Source organism: Callorhinus ursinus, unplaced genomic scaffold (genome assembly GCF_003265705.2).
Source record: "Callorhinus ursinus isolate GAN/ISIS: 27379988/994484 unplaced genomic scaffold, GSC_fseal_2.0 scaffold27, whole genome shotgun sequence".
Taxonomy (NCBI): Eukaryota; Metazoa; Chordata; class Mammalia; order Carnivora; family Otariidae; genus Callorhinus; species Callorhinus ursinus.
Window position 1 is genome coordinate 14,567,972 of NW_027397089.1, and position 20,604 is coordinate 14,588,575.

Genomic DNA, 20,604 nt, shown 5'->3' on the forward strand with positions numbered 1-20,604 from the left:
CCATGCTGGGAGGCCTTTCCGGAATTGGCCAACCGTTCACATTTCAATATGTACTAATGCTCCTATGGGATCCTAATGTGGTACTGCTGCCAGTGTTAGTGACAAGTGGGAAATATATAACTTGCACATATACAGTATAGATAGTTTAGAATATGATGAGTGAGGAAAACAATGGAAGGTGACTACTTTTTGTAAATTTGCGTATGATCCATATATTTAGGTTGGATATAACTCATAGCTTGTAGATTGGAAACCATATTAGACACTGGGAAAGTTTACTAAGATATGCTATGGAGTTTCTTTCTCTTAAAAGATAAAAGATTTACACTAAAAGCACATTTATCCTTATTAAATTCTAGGGGTGAAAGAGTGGATTTAACACAGAGTATTACATACCTGAAAAAAAAATTTTTTTTATCTGAAAAAGAATTTTAAACTTAGTTACCTCTAGTTAATTAAAGCTATTATTTTATTTTTTTTTAAAGATTTTATTTATTTATTTGACAGAGAGAGACATAGCGAGAGCAGGAGCAAAAGCAGGGGGAGTGGGAGAGGGAGAAGCAGGCTTCCTGCAGAGCAGGGAGCCCGATGTGGGACTCGATCCCAGGACCCTGGGATCATGACTGAGCCGAAGGCAGATGCTTAACGACTGAGCCACCCAGGCGCCCTAAAGCTATTATTTTAAATTAGAACAGCATTGCCTTTTTTATCTTGATTTTTCCAAAGACTTATCATTTAAGAAATGTAATAAAAAAAGACATATATACTGACTTTTCAAATGGGAACAAGCGAATTTAAAAGAAATGAACTATCTAGTTAAAAGCTAGATGTTTTATCTCTTAGGTGGTATGCTCTGATAAATATCTGTTAAGTATTCTAGCCATACAGGAAAGAGAGGCCATTACCTTAAAACCAAGCAAACAAAATCTCCCTGTACTTATGAAATATTACCATAATTAGGTTCCTTCAGTTTGGGAAATATTAAGTGAGACCAACAAGGCGGGATAAAAATGCCAGCAGCGAGAAGTAGAACAAAAGACATAATTCCTACAGGATAATGGTGACATCAGGCTGGGCACATGGGTGGTCTTCAGTAATTTCTGGCTGAGTAAATTATATCAACACAACATGCTAAAAATTATTACAGGCACATAATCAACTAAGAGCTTGTCAGAAGTCCAACCAAAATACTATCATTTTTATCACCCTAAATTATGAGTAATTATCAGTTTTTAGAGTGGAAAATTAAGAAAAAAATTGAAGTTGAAATTCTGAGATAAGGAAAACATACAATATGAGATTATCTGGAAATCATATATTTAAATTATGACACTGATTTCTTTATTTTAAATAGTTTCTTGAAAATTTTACTCTAAGGTTAAAATTATCTTAAGATTTTCAATTAATTCTTTTCACCTACACATTTTCCCTAGCTATCTGTGTTAATCATCTCCTCTTTATGTCCATTTGGGTAATTATTTTTTTTTAAAGTAAACTCTACACCCATACACGGGGCTTGAACTCATGACCCTGAGATCAAGACTCCCATGCAGCACCACCAATTGAGCCAGCCAGGCAACCCCCATTTGGATAATTTTTACACATGAAATTCCAAAAGCAAATTTTCCTTTTATTAGCTTTCAACTTAGAATATGCAACTGGTTGAGTTTTTTTTTTTTTTTTAATAGGTGTCCTAGTGTTTAATCCGGGTCTTCCTTTCTTTTCTCTCCTTTTTCCTAGCTCTAATGACCAGTGATTGGTTAAGTTGATTTGAACCTGATATTGAAAAAAAATAAACACAAATATATTTATATAGCATCAACTTCATTCAGTCTTTTAACCAGTCAAAAGACTTTATTAATATGTACACTAACCCTCCTCCCCATCAAAACTAAAGATTTATATTGTAACAGCCCCCTAATTCCCTGAGAAGAGAGAAAAAAGACCAAGCATGCAAGTAAGCATCTTCCTTGTATAAGATATATGCTCAATTGCTGCTGACTGGAAAAGAACTTAATTGTGTCACAGATTTTTCTTCAAATTACAGGAATACAATTTTTTAAAAGCACATTATTCAGCTGCTATTTAAGTAGTTTTATAAACAGATTTCCTCTCAGTAGTTCTTAACATAGTTCATTATTAAAATGATTTAGATGTTCAAGCAGAGAAAAAGAAATCACAGATCAATTTTAGTAGTACATATTTATATTATCAAGGACTCTGAGTACTGAAGTTTCAAAAGAAAGAAGGTAGAATTCATCAAGAAATAGACATATTTAGAAATGATCTTAATGAGTTGTTTTCTGGAGACATTTATCATAAAACCATCAGAATTAACCAGCAAATGCTGAAGAAATGAAACTCATCAAAATTTTTTATTTCTATTTATTACACTCCAAAAACATACAACATAATATAAAAGCACAATAAAATTAATTTCATGAATATAAATTCTATTTGAGGATTTAGGCCTTAAAAACACTGTCTTGTGCAGGTTTAAGATAACAATTAAAAATGTACTTACCGGAAATTAAAGGTAATTCTGTAAGAAGAAAGAATATTCAGTTTGAATGTTAGGATTCTGTATTCACCTCAGTACACTGATAGGTGAAAATGAATAGAGGAAATGTGGAATAAAAATGCAGGTGGTATCTCAAATTAACTAAAGGTGTGTTAATTTAATACAGAATATGAATTAATCCTTGCTTTCTGAGGAAGAAATGATTTCATATCATGACTAATAAAATGATATGTACTATGATAACGATATATACTTGCAGGGCGTGGATTAAAATGTAAGTGACAATCACCATTATTTTCCCTACAAGCCTTTACCTTTTCACAGGTTCTGTCTGTACTAGGGCAGCATCTAACATGGCTTTCATCCACAACTCCATTTCCTTTCCTGTATCAGTGCAGAAATAATAGGTCCGCATGTTTGGATGGGCTGCCTGATTGAAAATGACAGGATCATTGTAGACAGATACACGGGATCTGTAAGAGAAAAAGAAAGACAGTTAAGTGGTTCCCTACATGGATCATTACTATCAACTTTCAAAGAAAGCAGACTTGGCTTATACCTAGTTACAGAAATGACTGACTTAAAATAAATTCAATCTTGAAAATATATAAATATTAAAATGTCCTCCCAACATTGCCATTTTTCCTTTGAAAATCAAAACGAGGAAAAAAGGTGTATGGGAAGGAAAGGAGGTAAGAAATGAAGTCCCTTGTCATACCTCCTTGCCATGCCTGTTCCATGTATACACCCCTAGCAATTTCCATTTACTACAATTCACACCTCTTTATTCAAGAATGTTCCATAAAAATAGAACTATCAAACAATCCAGCAAATCCCCTTCTTATTCAAAGAAGAAAACACCAATTCAAAGAGAAATATGCATTGGTGGCTCAGTTGGTTAAGCATCTGACTCTTGGTTTTGGCTTGGGTGGTGATCTTGGGGTCATGGGATGAAGTCTGGCATCGAGCACCATGTTGGGTGTGGAGCCTGCTTGGGATTCTCTCTCTCTCTCTCTCCGTTTGCCCCTCCCCCTGCTTGTGCGAGTGCTCTCTCTCTCTCTCTCTCTTAGATATATAAACTCTTTAAAGACAAAACAAAAAAGAGATATATGCACCCCCACTGCAGCATTATTTACAATAGCCAAGATACGGAAGCAACGTAAGTGTCCGCTGATAGATGAATGGATAAAGCAGATGTGGCAGATAAACACAGACACACACACTGGAATACTACTTAGCCATAAAAAAGAAATGGAATCTTGCAATGACATGGATAGACCTGGAGGGTATGATGCCAAGTATTACAAGTCTGACAGAAAAAGACAAATATTGTCTGATTGTACTAATATGTGGAACCTAAAAAACAAAACAAATGAACAAACAAAACAAAACAGAAACAGACTCAAAGATATAGGGAACAAATTTTTGGTTACCAGATGCAGGAGGGATTGGAGGGTAGGCGAAAAAAAAGTGAAGAGGATTAAGAGGTACAAACTTCCAGTTATAACATAACTAAGTCACAGGGATATAATATACAGCATAGGGATACAGTCAATAATACTGTAATAACTGTACGGTGACAGATGGTAAGTAGACTTACTGTGAGGATTCTTTCATAGTATATAAAGATATCAAATCATTATGATGTACACCTGAAACTAATTGTATGTCAATTATACTTCAATAAAAAAAGAATGTTCTAGAGCAACCAGCAATAAAATTAATAGAAATGTACATGTCATAGTATTTCCCCTTTGTGTTAGCAATTTCTTTAGTCTTCAAAAGGTGCTGCTGTGAAAGCATTTTGTTTAATCCTCATAGACATCTACACACAAAAATAAAAGATTTATAAATGATCCAAACTGGTATTTCCCTTTCGCTTTTCATCTCAAGTGTCAGAGTTAAATAAAATGTAAATGTTTTGGGTTTGAGGAAGGCCTATGTAAGTGGTAAGTGGGTTTTTATCTTTATAGTGGTTCAATCTGCCTCTGTTCCTGAGAAATGGAAGAAAAATGAAATAAAGGCATCAATGAGGGACTGCTATCCCAGGTGTGAGCACTGAGAGCTCAGCTTAGCACGTGGGCTGATGGGGCAAAGAAGGACAGCAGTAGTAGCTGTATCAAAGTAGAAAAAAAGGCCAAAGTAGAGAATTCTGTGGAGGAAACATTCTTAATTTCCATGCAAAAATGCCTGTGACAGTTTCCTATCATACACGGAAAGACAAAGAAAAACAAACAAAGGCTATTTCAGCATACAATGAGGTAAAGGAGAGTATGAAGTACAGAGTTAGTCCGCTAAATATAAAAATTGGAGAGGAATAAATCTGGAGCCACACACTTTACTCCGAAATCTTGACTATCTGCTTTGTTTACAGTGTCAAATTAGCTTTTTCTAAAAATTTCTTTCAGAAAGAATTAAGACAGAAATAAATTCAACGAACACAGCGATCCAAGTAACGACATAAGCAACAAATCTCACTTGACCTTGTTGGAGATATAGTTTTATATCTAAAACTATTATGGAAACAATTTAATAGAAACAGCTCAAATGCTACGTGTTGTTAAAATGATTAAAGGCACGGCAAAGTATCCCTGGACTGCCTGAATCGGGCTTTAGAGAAATGAATGAAAGACCACTGTCCACATCTGTGATCAAGGGAAGGAACATGGGGCTAATGCTAAGAAGCTCGAGGTACAGCCGTGACTCCTTGCTAACAAACCACACCCATGCTTGCCAGGGGTCAAGCAGAAATAGTTGCTAGATGATGATGGAGTCTGCTCTCTAGCTTTAAGTTCCACAATTGTCCATGAAGTTTCTACTCACCATTGTGATAAGCAGTAGTCTCAATGTCAAAAGTGGCTCATAAATTTGGAGGAAACAAACATTGCAAGAGAGAATTTGAGAGAGAAATTACTCTCCTTGTTAACAAGTAAAATAAAATTAATATCAAACCAAATAATTACAGAGAAAATATACTTAACATGCATGGTCACTGTTACTGTGATTTCAACATTCTAATATTTAAGAGTCTAAGAATCCAGCAAAATGTCCTACAAAGAGTACATTCAATGAACTTTTGCCAAATTGATGAGCAAACACAAAAATTGAATTCAAGATCAAATAACAGTATCATAGAGTCTTACACGTGGAAGTAACTTTTATCACATTATTATTTTAAGTTACCAGTATTAAATTTTGTTACAGCATCATCAGTACTTAATTCTGTTTCTCTGGTTCACATTGTTAATACAATTTATTGAAATTCCATGCCTTTCCCTTCTTACCCACAGTGTCTGCTCAGACATCACCTTCTCCTTGAGGCCATCCATCACCCCACCCCCATTCTAACTTTCCTGCTTTTTTCTTCCACAGTTAATGATGCAATACGTTAATTAGCAAAAGTTGTAAATCAGCTGCAGTCCTGAGTATTCTTTAAAAAAGTGGATGGGCAGTGAAAATGGAATCAATTTTCTAGGGGTGTAAACATTTTCACTGTTAAATTACAGCATGTGTTACCCTTCCTTTTCCCCTTTCCCTTCAAATGAAATTTTTACATCAAACCTTTCAGAGTTGTTAATTTAAAACTGACTTAAAAAAATAGATGACCTCTAAAATTTATTTTAGCCACAGCCATAAAGCAAAGAATGCAGTAGGGCTTTTGAAAACAAAAATAACCAAGTTATCATTAAAGTGGCCTTTAACTTGAGGTATTTCACAAACCAGCATATCAGAAGTGGGTGGGTATTGTTAGTCAGAGGAGGGGGGCTCAGGTTTGCTTGGATTTAATACTTTTTAACATCTCAACATCAATATTATCTCAAAAGTACCCAATGTTCATTATGTACTTAGACCCAAGAACATCTTTGCAAATATTCTCTAAGATCATAAATGTACATATGTTAAAAAACCACAGTTGTTATCTCTTACAGTACTCTTCCCCCAAATTTATTATGAAAAAATTCAAACATACAGTAACCTTTAAAGAACAGTACAGTGATTGCCAGGACACCTACAGCTATAGTTACCAATTATTAGCATTTTCACGTATTTGCTTTATCTAAAATCATTCTGAAGTACAGACATAAAGATGCTTGGCCCTTAGATATTTGAGAACATGCTTCCTAATTAAAAGGGTCATTCTCCTACTCAACCTTAAGACTATTGACTTATTTTAAAAATAAAAATGACCATCACTAAAATATCTTTTTGTAATTATCTATGGGTCAATATCCATCTTTTAAATCAGGGCAAGATTCAAATACAGAATTAAAATAGTATGGCTATTTCCTTACCTTAAAAGCGTATTTGCGATTAATGTGATCTTCAGAGGTAAGCATAGCTATTTGAAAACTAGGTAATAGTATGCTTCCCAGGATACCCTCTTCTTTCTCATCTAAGACATAATTGAACATCTGATTAGCATTTTAAATGTTCTCATGAAGCAGAATACATTTTCTCAAAATTTATTTTGATAAAATCAAAAGGTTCTTATATATAAATGAACTGGACTCATGTGTCGTTTAGACAGTTCTTTATAAGGTTTTAAAGGAAATATTAAATAGCACAAGTGTATATACTTCTTCACTTTCATAAGCTTCCCCATCCTAAGCAAATCAGAAATGGTTCTCACACATCAGAAAAATGTCAATTAGACATAAAAACAGCGTACATTTGTTTGGCATATATACCACATTCTACAAACCCCTTCACATGTGATTCATTGAAAATATATTAGCATATAAGTAACAACACAGAAACCTTACAAAGTCAATCTACCCACATTTCTGGTAGGATTTAAATGCCCAACCATTTCAAGCCAAGACAAACACGCAGCTCACTTGCTCATGCCCTCCAGTCTGGCTCAAATGTCTCATTATAAAGCCTTCCTGGACCACACTATTTTTAACTGCTTCCCATCCCAACCCAACCCAGAGCCCTGTCTTCTCTTTCTGGAACTTTACTGCCCCTACCTCCTCAATACCTTAGACATACTATTTGCTTTATTATGTATTTATCAACTCTCTCTCCCCTCTAGAATGTCAACTGAACGAAGACATTTAGAATGACAGTAGATGCTAAAAAACATTTGAATAAATATACATTTTAACCTATGCTGTAAGAATTATATGATTTTTAAAACATATAGCTGTGGTTAGCTTTTACTAGTCATTCTGATACACAACAAAGTTATGGGAATAAATTACAGACCTACAAGGCAAAGCAAATAAAACACACCCAGGAAAATGATAAAACATTAATCTTGGCACAGTATAGATTCACATTATTAACTTGCTGCTTGGGGGCAGAGATGTTTATGAAACTCGAAATATATAGTTCATTGTTAGAAACCCATAAGACAACTTAATTAAGCTGTACATTAGGCTGATGAACTCAGCAATGAGAAAAACCAGAAATGAGAAATAATTCCTTTTATTATGCTTGCCATGTTTTTTATTATCATAAACTTAACAAGGAATTTTATTTTCCCCTCATTTCTAATATATATGGTGAAACTTCCAAAAGAAAGTTGCATTCAACAGAGGTTATTTCTGTAGCTTTTCTCATAAGGCTACAAAATTCTGCCTCTTACTATACTAATAAATGAAAAGAATGAACACAAGCGCAGATTTAGTCTAAAAGGTAAAAAAAAAAAAAAGAGGTAGAAAGCAGTCATCAATTATGAGAATATGACAATTTAAAAGATGAGTCACATTCTATTTTAAATCCAATTTTGTTTATATAAAGCATATAATCAGAAACAGCTCATGAAGTCATCTTTATTAAAAGATCATTTTTATCAAATAATACATTCTCTTATGTTGCATTACTGGAAATGGTGACTTTTCCTAAAGTTCTTTCAGAATATGCACAGGCACTATGGCATAGGCTGATTTCACTGGATCATCATGAATGGTTTCCCAGATGGACACTAGCAGCTATGAGATCTTGGGAAGTTATCGATGCTGGGTATCTCAGTTTCATCAACCATAAAACTGAGGAAAACAGGGCTTACTGCAAAGGACTGTTGTGAGGCTTAAATGAGCTACAAGACATGAAGAACTCAATAATGCACTCAGCCCATTTGAAGTGTTCAATAAATACTGCCCTTATTATATAAAACTAAGGGCACTGCATATATAAAAAATCTTCTTTTGTCAAATGACTATCCTAAGAGTTTTTCACTAGATTCTTCAAATGTTCCTAATCATGACATTCTTCTGTTTAGTTCTGTCAAGCCTGACCTAAGTAACTGTCTTTTACCTAAAGGGCTTCATACACTGACAAGCAAAGAGTGGGTACTGATTATCTGTAGAATGAACAAACTCTCCAGGGGGGGTGAGCTGGACCTTTGTTAGACTGGATGATATCCCAACTCCCTCTGTCCCAACATACTTCCTTCCCTTTCCTGCAGGTATAATGGTCCCCTGAACACTCCCCAATGAGCCTCTTGCACATTAACCTCCATCACAGAGCTCGTGTCCTGGGGAACATAACCTGGGACAAGAACCATAAGAATCTCAACATTGATTAGATTCAAGTTAACATTTTAGACTCCCCACTTCTACTTCAGCTTTAAAGATGTTTGGGTAAAAGACAAAAAACACATATAATTACAGCTGGGTACATAAGTTACAGACTGGAATATTATTACTAATTATTATTACCTAGAATACTTCAATACTTTGTTAATTGGTCTCCTGTCTTGTAGTTCAAGTGCTAGGGTGATTTTTCTAAAATGTGCATATGATCATATTATTATTCTTGCATTTAAGATTTAAGAGTTAAAACTCATTAGGATGGTAAACAAATGACTTTTGTGCCTCAATCTACTTTTTAGCCTTTACTCCTGCTATGTCTGCAGGCATAACTTTCATTCCAGCAACATAAGCCCCATGTGCAATTTTACAAATATGCCATCCTCACACATGTTTTGAACATGGACTTACCCTTCTTTCCTAATTCTTTCCTTGTACATCTGGTTAACACTCATTCAACATAACTGAATACTATGACAGTCTTTCTTAGACTCCTTTAGCTAATCTGTGAGTTCCATGGAGGAGTTTATATTGTTCACTTCTGTATCTTACTACCTAATAATATATCTGGTGTACCAAAAGTGCTCACTGCTAGCTACCACCTTACTCCGAGCCATTATCATTTCTACCTAATAACCCCTAACTAGTCTCTGCTTCTTTCCTTCCTCCTTATAATCCATTTTCTAAGAGCAGCTTGAGTAAGCTTTCCACAAAGTAAATCAAAGCATATCATTCGTATACTGAAAAACATCCCACTGTTTCCTTACGGTATTTACAGTAGAATCGAAATTCTAGTAGAGTCTGACATTGGTGCAATCTTCATTCCTCCCACCTGCCTCCCTATTGCTAGTCCTCCAGCTGTGTACAACGGTTTCCTTCTGCTCCTTCAATGTTCCACTTTCCTAACGTCAGAGCCTTTGCACTATTGCTCCCCCTGCCTGAACATTATACTCACTCTGGCTCTTCATCATCATTTAGACCTCGCTATCTAAAACGTCTGCTCAGAGAACTGATCCAAAGAAATCTTTCCTCCATGCGTGTCTTTCATATGATGACCTTATTTTTCTAAAAGGACTTACCATCATATTTTTTATTTATCTGAATTTATTTACTGTCTCCCTGATTCCTCTAGAATGAAGCTTCATGAGAGCTTTCTTTCACTGTTTTGACAGCACCTGGAATGAAGCAGGTCCTGCTCAATAAATATTTGTTGAATGAATTAAGTCCCATAATAAGTTTTGTCAGCAGACAGACTGTAAAATAGAGCAATCTCAGTGTTCTGTCATAATATGCCCGCTACTTTGCAAAGAACAGTGGGAACTGAGCTTCCATCTGGTATTGGCTGCTAACCTATTATAAAAAATAGCAAATCACTTATTTTGTCTTACTTTCCATATCTGTGAAATGTGGACTGATTTGTCAAAAAATTCTGACAGTGCACTGTGTATGTCACTATACTAGACACTTGGAAAGATACAGAAGAAATGAATGGAGCTGCTGTATTCAGGCCGTTAAGAGAAGAGACCTGTGTAAGGAAAAAACCTGTGGTTAAGAGAAGTGCGTATGTATAAATCCTGGCTCTGACACTTGCTAGTTGTGAGACCTCAGGCAAGCAATATGACCTCACTGTCCTTTAGGGTCCTCTTGTGTGAACAGGCGAAGTAAGACTTCCTACCTTGTTAAATGGCTATAAAGAAGAGATGAAATAGATCATCTATGTTATATGCTCAACATACAGTAAATGCTCAAAAAAATGCAAGGTATTATAATCATCTCACTAAAGTCTGGTAGTTTTTATTTCAAATATGACAATTCCTGTTGATAAAATAGTGAAAGTGTATAATATCATCTACTCATTTCCAACCACCAAAAGTGCAAAAGTGAGTTAAGTGATATTTCTTCCCTTCTTATATTTTCTTCTTTTTTACATTGCTTCTGTCTGGCAAACCATACTAAAATTAATAAATATATTAGGTGTAAAATGCATATGGTTAATAATAATATGGAATCTCATATTCAACATGGCTTCTGAACTCAACATTTACATTTTTAAAATTAGGTTAAAAGTTTTTCTATTTTAGTAATAGTCATAAGCAGTACCTTTCCATGAGCAACGATAGCAAGTAATAAGGAATTCAGTGTTCTTTTTGTTGTAAATTAACATTAAGGAATTTTATATGAGAATAGTAATAAATATTTTCTTGTTCTTATTTAAAGCTCTAAGTAGACTATAAATAAACTGCAAAAGAGAGAACTACAAACTATAAGCTTAGAAATAATGCCTGAGTTATATATAACTCCTGACTTTCTGAAAGAGTGGGAAAACCTTTAAGGGAAATTGTAGAGTATGGTTGGTACTTAAACTAAAGATAATATCAAACCTGCTGCCTGACCAACATCTCTATGACAAAATGAAATTTTATAGGTTTGGTTAATTCCGACTCAGCAATGCTTCTCAACCATAGTTTGCAGTGGGGGAAAAATAGATGAATACAATTCTAGTAATTTCTAATTTGAAGGTTAATATGCATTATATTGCTCTGACAGATGACCACAGAATTTCATCACACTCTTTTGGTATAATCACAAATTTTAAAGTTGTTAATTAGTTCTAAAATCCTGTTATAGTTTGTGAAATACTTATCTAGAAAAGTTATAAATTATTAAACATGCTTTGACAATCTAATCCTTTAGTGACTGTTTCCAACTGGACTTTAAAAGTAGGAAAGAAAGAGCTACTGTCCAGATTAATGATTTTATATTACAGCCGAAGCAGACTTTTCTTTGCTAGGTACCAAACATGTAGTATCTAACAGATCCATACAAGCACAGAGCACAGACTTCTCTGGACTTTGCTTTAAAATTGTATTAATCAATAACTTACTAACAAGAAAACATATTTAAAAAAGGAGTTTATGATATCCATATAGGAGAAATGAAGACCATTACCCCATACCTAAGATAATACCTTTATTTCCTCTACACCAACATTAACAGCCTGGTATATATCCTTTACACAATTTTCTCCATGTTTCAGGGAGGCTGTCATTGTTTTAAAAAAGAGGCGGGGCAAGGAGGGTGGAGATCATAATAAGTACATTTCTTTGCACTTTAAAAAAAAATTTGCCAATATATCAGAGTAATCTCTGATACTCTCAAGACATTTACTGGGGAGTGTGTTCAATGAATCAATAGCTGGATCTAACAAAGCTGACACATAAAAAGAATCTCAACAAACTAATGACTTTTATCTAGTAGGCACTGAATTCAAGGATAACATTACAGAGTGAAGATTCATATGTTATTTACATAAAACAAATAAGATTAACACAAACTATAGAAACCAGACCAAAACTCAAGACTAATCTGCTTGAAGCACTATACTGCCTTCAGTCCTACCTCAATTACTCAGTATTATATATGGATGAAGAAAAGGTTTTCTGGATACCGTTTGTTGATAATAAAACAGCCAAAGAACTGTAGTGACTTTTTCTTTAAAAAAGCATCCATGGGGCACCTGGGTGGCTCAGTCATTAAGCGTCTGCCTTCGGCTCAGGTCATGGTCCCAGGGTCCTGGGATCGAGCCCTGCATCGGGCTCCCTGCTCAGCGGGGAGTCTGCTTCTCCCTCTCCCACTCCCCCTGCTTGTGTTCCCTCTCACGCTGTCAAATAAATAAATAAAATCTTAAAAAAAAATTAAAAAATAAATAAAAAAGCATCCACTATTTAACACATTCTGTTGCAGTTATGAAATAATACGCTAAGACAGTTTACGGGAAGCTCACCTCTGTAATAAAAGAGGCAGAGGTCGGAAAGCACGAACCAGCGTTTCTTCCACAGCTTCATGCCGGTACTGTCCTAAATTAAACCAGCATATTAAAGGGTTTTTTTTTTTCATTTCAGAAAATTCAAATTCATTTCTGATGCATTTATTTAAACTAAGTTTTTAAGACAAGATGTATTAGATATAGGCTGGACAGAAACCTAACTAAAAAGCCAAAATATGGAGGACCTTTTCTAGAGACTTGGATCACATGAACATGAAGATATTCTCAAGTATACAGGTCTCTGAAGAGTAATACTCTCACGTGAAAAATACTTTTGACGCAATCTGATTCGGCTTCCTATTTGTAAGCAATTTGAAATTCACTTTTCTGAACACACATGTCTGCTAACATGAGGATGATGTAACTATGCAGCATTGTGGGTACTCTGGTAAACCAGATTTAATAAGTATGTTAATCTTCAACAATAAGAAAAATATGTGATTTGAAATTGTCCCAAAGGTAATGTGATTTAAAATGACTGTGAATAAAGGAAACTTAGCATACAAATACATTTCACAAACATTTGTTCTTCTTACATGTACAGTTTGGGTCTTGCTCATCCTGCAAAAGAGAGTGCCTCTGTGGCAGCTTCTTCTAAGTAATTCAGTTAATAAAAATACCAAGCTCAAATAAAATTACAATTTTAGTAAAAATTACCTTCCCCCATGCAATAAGGCAAAACTGCAAGAGAAAATGAAACACACACACACACACACACAAAAGCAAAAAAGAGGCCAGTTTGGATATGTGTTAATATTTCTTTTTATTTCTAGTTGTAACCACCTAAAAATGACTTCAGAACTTAAATTATATAGGTAAAAATCTCAAAACAAAACATTTGTCCTTAAAATTGACAGTTACACCAAAGGACCAAAAAAAAAAATCGTTTTAATGGTATATGGTATTTTCAGTTTCCTAGTAATATTCTTTAATACAAATAATTAAAAAATTTAGACTTTTAAGTGACTCTGCAAACAAACTCTCTGTAAGTCACACACCTATTATAAAATAAACACTCATGGTAGAGAAACTGGTTGGTAACACTTTTCCAATACAAATTAATCAAGGCATCAAGAAACGAGAACAAAAATCATTTTAAAGAACTCCCATATCCTCTATTAGGCTCAATATTATGCTAAGCTATGTGAACATAATTTGGACTCATTAGAAAGACTACTTTTAAAAAAAAATCTTTCAGGGGCACCCTGGTGGCTCAGTTGGTTAAGCTGCTGCCTTCGGCTCAGGTCATGATTATGGGGTCCTGGAATTGAGCCCTGTATCACAGGCTCCCTGCTCAGCGGGGAGTCTGCTTCTCCTTCTCCTAGCTGCCCACCCCCCCACCTGTGCCCTCTCTCCTGCACACTCTCTCAAATAAATAAATAAATAAATAAATAAATAAATAAATAAAACCTTTAAAAAAAATTTTTCAGCTTGGATAAGTTTAAATGTCAGTTAAAATATACAGGATTTTAAAATAAAAATTAAAAATTGATATTCAGGTTATATACTCAATCAACTCAGTGGACACTGGCAAAACTAATTTGCTTGAATGATTGGGAATTCTCTGGATTTTAAGAGGGCCTTCTCTCGGTATGTGTTTAGCTGTCATCCCAACTTTCAGATGGAACAATGAACGTTTCATAACAATTTCATTATGAATTTTAATTACTATAATTATTAGGTAATCTGAAAGCAATTAGCAATATTTGACCGAATAACTAGCACCATCAATGACCTAATATTTAACTTGCTTTGTATCATCTATGTACATGTAGAATCAGAGATAGAGCAAAGACAAAGGTCTTGAGTGCCTAGTACATCATCTCAGTTATCTGGTGGTCACTTGGAAACCCAGCTGCAAACCAGAAAGTAAAAAAGAAAACAGCCTCCAAGCAGTCAAAACAGATGTCGGAAAGTCCAATGTACATGCACCCTTACTAATTCTCAAAGTAATGGCAAGGTTCCAAAAAAGCTTAGTTAACCAGGTTTTCCAAACAACAGAACAATATACACCCCCAACTTATTAGGGTATCTGAGACTGAACCATGCTGAGAGAGTAGCCTTGAGAGCCTAAAAGCAAAAATTTGAGAAAAATCTGAAAAATCTCAATTATGATCAGATTTCTCTGTAAATTAAAGCAAAAAGTATATAATTGTACATTTAATGATTTTTATATGAATAGAAAAATGAACAATACCTCTGTATGTTTTCTTCCCCCATTTAAAAAATGTTTCTGCCTGGATAAATTTAGCATATTATTGCTAACATTTTCATGCAGTGTATGTTTAATTTCAAATCCAGAAATACCTATAACAAACACACACAATCTCTGTTCTAAGTAACCATTACCTTTTCTTTCTTTACTGTTCCCCTAACAGTCTTCGGTGGTAATAAAAAGAATCTGATGACTACTCTACAGTTCCTTCTCCAGTTTATATAATTGTCCTAGGTGCATTCAGTTGAAAAGGTCTCTTTTGATTCCATCTTTCTTTCATATCAAATAGAAAATAAACAGAAAATACCTGTTTATAAAGCCAACCTCGTCTGACCACAGGTGCATTAGGATTCCTTTTAATTGAATTCGATCTCTTTCCAAAATTGTGAACTTTTTTTGAAGCCCGTGAAGTCTAAACAGAAAAAAGCAAAACAGAAATTGTGTTATTAGTGCGTAGGTACTTATATTTCACCTTCAAAGTTTTATCTCTTCCGATTTCTCTGAAACTTGTAGGACTTAATCTTTTCAGGTGAATTATAACAATTCTGCATTTGAGGACTTGTTTATTTTATGTGTAAGAATTCACAAAGAATTTTTCCCTCAGGATATTACAAAGAATCACAAGTTTTACAATCTGTCCTTTAAAATTGGGACGTACAATTTTTTTTTTTTTAAGAGAGGGAGAGGGAACAGAGTGCACATGCACACGAGTTAGGGTGGGGGGAGTGGGGTGGGGTGGAGAGGCAGAGGGAGGAGAGAGAGAGTCTCAAGCACACTCCATGCCCAGTGTGGAGCCCAGCCCGTGGCTCTATCCCTTCACCCTGAGATCATGACCTGAGCTGACACCAAGAGCCTCTTGGTTAGGGTAACTGACTTTTGTCTTCAGCTGAGGTCATGATCTCAGGGTCCTGGGATCAAGCCCTGCATTGGGCTCCCTGCTCAATGGGGAGTTTGCCTGAGGATTCTCACTCCCTCCTTCTGCCCCCACGCCCACCCGTGCTCTCTCTCTCAGAATAAATAAATCTTAAAAAATATATAAAAAGGCACAATGTATGGCAGTATTTTGTCCTACCTGCTATATAAATTGAATAAACCTTGGGTAAAAATGAACAAATCTTTAAGGATTAATGAAATGTAGAATTTTTTTGCTTGCTATCTGCCTTTAATAGTGTTGTTTCAGTTACAGAAAGTGAATAGTGTCAAGTCAGGTGTCAAGAGAAATACTCAGATATAAAATATAAAACATGTCACATCAAGTCAACAAAAACTGGAAGGATCTGCTTAATGTCATGTAGTGTTTTCTCCTTTATGGGCAACTCTGAACTTAAACGATATGAGACAGATGGTGTTTACTGTATTCTTAAAAGTCTACATAAGGATATACAATCTTCTGAAATACTGTTATGTTTAGCATGAAGATTTATTTTGGCAGGAATGGTAGTGGTAACCAACAAAAACAAAGAAGCTGAATTTGAGTTCTCTATAAAAGTTATATTAAATTATTTCTAATTTTTCAATTTATCTAGAATCTAGCATATTCCACTAGAATTTGTTTTGAAGCTTATATTAGTACATAATAGAATGTTAGACTCCAAGCATGTTTTGTTGATTAATTTTAACTTACTCTTGAACATATACATGCTTAAACACAGTATAAAACTCAAACGGTACACCAGGACCCGTCTACTTCTCACCCCTGGACTCCAGCACCCAAACAACTTCGTGAGGCAACCAACATCAACTGTGTGTATGTGTGCATCTATTCATTTAAAATAATGGTTTTCATAGGTATGGAATATCTTTTCTTCGTCAAATGACTACATATGTTCTACTACTTCTGTTCCACTATTTCTTGGAGCTTATTACATAAAGAAAATGACTATTTACCCACAGTGTTGTCAATGTACTGTGCAAGAAAACTTTTTAACCTCTGAAAATCAGGTATGTGAAAAATGGTGTCCTTTTTTGATTTTAATTAGCATTTTTCATATTATGAGTATGAACATCGTTTTCATATATTTAACAGTAACATTCTGTTTTTTGGGAAGTGATTTTACATAATTTTCCCATTTAAAACCTAGGTTGTAAGCCTTTTCTTTATTGATTCACAGAACTTCTTTAATTATAAAGGTATTATTCTTTAATTGTTATATGAATTGCAGATATTATGCATGCATAATAATTAGGTATGGTTCAATCTCTCATTATTTTTATTTTGATTTGTGGGTTTTATGTCATATTTAGAAAGCCCATCTGCATTTTGAGTTTGTTCGATTTTTAAAAATCTTCCATTGTTTTTTGTAGTTTTTTATAGTTTTGTTCTTAACATTTCAGCATCTGATCCATCTGGAAAATTTTTATTGTAAAGTTTGAGGCACAGACCCAACTTTCTTTCCAGATAAATGATTTGTTGGCTGGCCCTCAACCTACCTATCATTTCTCTAGATTTTGATGAAAATATATTAATGAAGCACTATAATGCTCAGTTATCCTACTAGCATTTTATATTATATAAGAATTTAAAATTACATTATTTGGAAATTTACATTAACTTATAATACTCTACAAAATTTCATTTTAAGAACATTAAAACAAAAAATGTTAAAACAGGCATTTAAAATCACTGCCTATTATCCATTTCTTTACAATAACCATAATTTAATATTATAATTGTCCTACTATATTTATTTATTTTAAAGAGAGAGAGAGACCGCACGAGTAGGAGGGCAGAGAGAGAGAGAGAGAGAGAGAGAGAATCTCAAGCAGACTCCACACTGAACATGGAGCCCAACGCAGGGCTCAATCCCAGGACCCTGACATCATGACCTGAGCTGAAATCAAGAGTCAGATGCTTAACTGACTGCACCACCCAAGCACCCCTATATTATTTTTTAATGAATATTGTTCTTGTATTATCCCTCGATTCTCTTGCTATCCATTAATTTAAGAACTGAGAAGCAATTTTAAGGCAATTATTTATTCAGATTTAGTAGCATATTTTCCAAGAGTTTGTTAGAATTTTCATATTAAAATTCTGAATTTAAAATATCAACATTGTGGTTTAAAGTATAAAAAGCAATAAGTATAAATTTTTATAGACACAGAATGTAGGATCATAGATTAAACAATTAACATTTTTCTTTCTAATTATAAAGGAAAACCACCCACCTCTATTCCCATTTGACTATGGCACTTTCTATATCATGGATTCTAAATACATCAGTCATCAAGCACACTGGCATAGGGTTTCCCTTTGGCAGTAAGGGATTTTACATTTATTTTTAAAAAGTTTGTCTGCTCGGGTGCCTGGGTGGTTTAGTCGTTAAGCGTCTGCCTTCGGCTTAGGTCATGATCCCAGGGTCCTGGGATCGAGACCCACATTGGGCTCCCTGCTTGGAGGGAAGCCTGCTTCTCCCTCTCCCACTCCCCCTGCTTGTGTTCCTGCTCTTGCTATCTCTCTGTCAAATAAATAAATAAAATCTTAAAAAAAAAAAAAGTCTGTCTGCTCAGGGGCACCTGGGTGGTACAGTTGGTTAAGTGTGTGACTCTTGGTTCCAGCTCAGATCATGATCTCATGGTTGTCCGGCTCTGTGCTTTGCACAGAGTCTGCTTGAGATTCTCTCTCCTTCTGCCCCTACCTACCCCTCCCTGTCTAAAATAAATAAATAAATCTTAAAAAAAAAAAGTTTGCTCAACCTAGGCATATATATAACAGTCAGAAAAAGGGATTTGTATGCCATTATATTAACCTTCATCTTTAAAACATCAGTTAATTCGATAAACTGCCATTTTTTCATACAAACATCCATTATATTTGTAAAATTATTCAAAATCTGAACTCTACAATATTTTTTAAAAAGTCATTAAATTATTAAAACATAATCTTATTAGTTTATATTCCACACACCATTGCTTAAGTCATTTACCTCAAATGTAATTAGGTTCATATAAGAGTAAAAATGACATGATTATTCTATAATTTTAAGTCCATTAAGAGTAATAGTAATAGATGCTACCAATTATACCAGTTATCAAAAATTAATAGTTAGTAAAATAACTTACTCTGCCTACAGGACTCATTGGATGCACCGCATAATCTGAAGTCATGTTATAGTTAGAAGCTTCATTTATCATGCTTATAGGTCGTTCCTTCTTCTCTTCAGATGTCATGGTTGCAACGGTCCTGCAAATACGTCAGAATGCTAAAACTTGCTGTATATGTTAACTGCTTTACAGTGAAGCTTCCGTAGAGATAACAATGCTGGTGTCCCACTTTTTCAAAATATTTGGATACCAGTTAGAGCTTAATAAGCTCTAGAGTCAGAGCTTAATATTTATAACTACTTTAAATAAAATTAACAGTTCTCCTAAGCACAACATAGGTTAAAATCATGTTTATTTTAATAAGCATTATTACAGATACTCTACTTGGTCATCTAACTGGAAAATTAAAGCTTCAGTTAAAGATTAACTATTCTAATATTGAAAACAATAATGATACCAAGAACTATTTTTTTGTGAACAGATTTATAGCATATAAAGTATTTAAAGTATTTTCACACATACTTCATTTGATGCTTAAAACAATCCTGAGAAATAATTACCACTATCTCTGACTTAAGGATGAGAAAAACTGGGCTCAAATGAGTTTAATAATTTGACCAAGTTTATAGATTTTCTGACCTTAAATTTCAGACTCTTGGGCTTACTATCTGTGCTTGAACTATTGTAAAAAGAGTTTCTGAGATGACATTCGTCAAGAAAGTAAATAGATGGCTTTCTGTTACACTGGACCGCAAATACCCAGATAAGAAAACTGTTAAACCATACTGTACTGAAAATATGGATAAGAGCAATCTTAATACTAATGACATTTAAAATGAAGGCATTCCATGAAATTCTTTACTTACTGTTCATTCACTACAAAAATACAATTGTCCTGTGATGGCTGTCCTGTGACTGGATGTTTACAGGTCACTTTCCTTTCATTATGGCTAAAAGAGAAAAAGAGAAAATGTATGCATGTACTTCTATTATGACAAATGTTTCTCTAATATTCTGGTAGCAAAACAGTGATTTCTTTATTGTAACATTAGTAAAAAAAAAAGCGATGAAATTCGTACCTCCCAGGTATGCAATATCCAAATACACCCTTTCTACTATCTACCATGTATACAATACATGTGTGTGAATGCTATTACAGTTTTACCATATAGTTAAATGCACCTCCTACTCCCCACGCCTGACCTCAAGTCTTTCTTCTCACATTTTATAAATAAAGGTAAGCTGATTTGGCTCCATGGTCATTGCATTTTATATTTGAGAGGTGGGCCACCAAGAATGAGTATCTACCTACCTCCATTATTTTGTATCCTAATTTAGGCACATTATAGAGGACTAATGCCAAATTCACATACAGAAAAAAAATGAACAGTACTACTATATGGGTAGTAATAAAAACAGTACCACAGGAAGAGTAATATTTTATGGTGTTTTGTTTTATTAA

The 20,604-nt window shown here is 34.4% G+C and overlaps 1 protein-coding gene across 20 annotated transcripts in view; it reads right to left on the bottom strand.

Annotated features, from left to right (window-relative positions):
- Positions 1-20,604, bottom strand: part of PLEKHA5 (pleckstrin homology domain containing A5) — a 238,691-nt gene that overhangs the window by 79,815 nt on the left and 138,272 nt on the right. For 10 of the 20 annotated variants that reach the window (XM_073877900.1, XM_073877904.1, XM_073877899.1 and 7 more), the window contains 7 exons: positions 20,009-20,092; positions 19,161-19,281; positions 15,406-15,510; positions 12,842-12,914; positions 6,814-6,914; positions 2,836-2,951; positions 2,525-2,542 (listed from right to left, as the gene is read on the bottom strand). In XM_073877900.1, the coding sequence (XP_073734001.1) occupies positions 2,525-2,542; positions 2,836-2,951; positions 6,814-6,914; positions 12,842-12,914; positions 15,406-15,510; positions 19,161-19,281; positions 20,009-20,092 (618 nt within the window). Of the gene's footprint in view, positions 1-1,579; positions 1,777-2,524; positions 2,543-2,835; positions 2,995-6,813; positions 6,915-12,841; positions 12,915-15,405; positions 15,511-19,160; positions 19,282-20,008; positions 20,093-20,604 lie in introns of those variants that run through there. The other 10 variants (XM_073877902.1, XM_073877909.1, XM_073877905.1 and 7 more) reach the window with 3 other exon arrangements.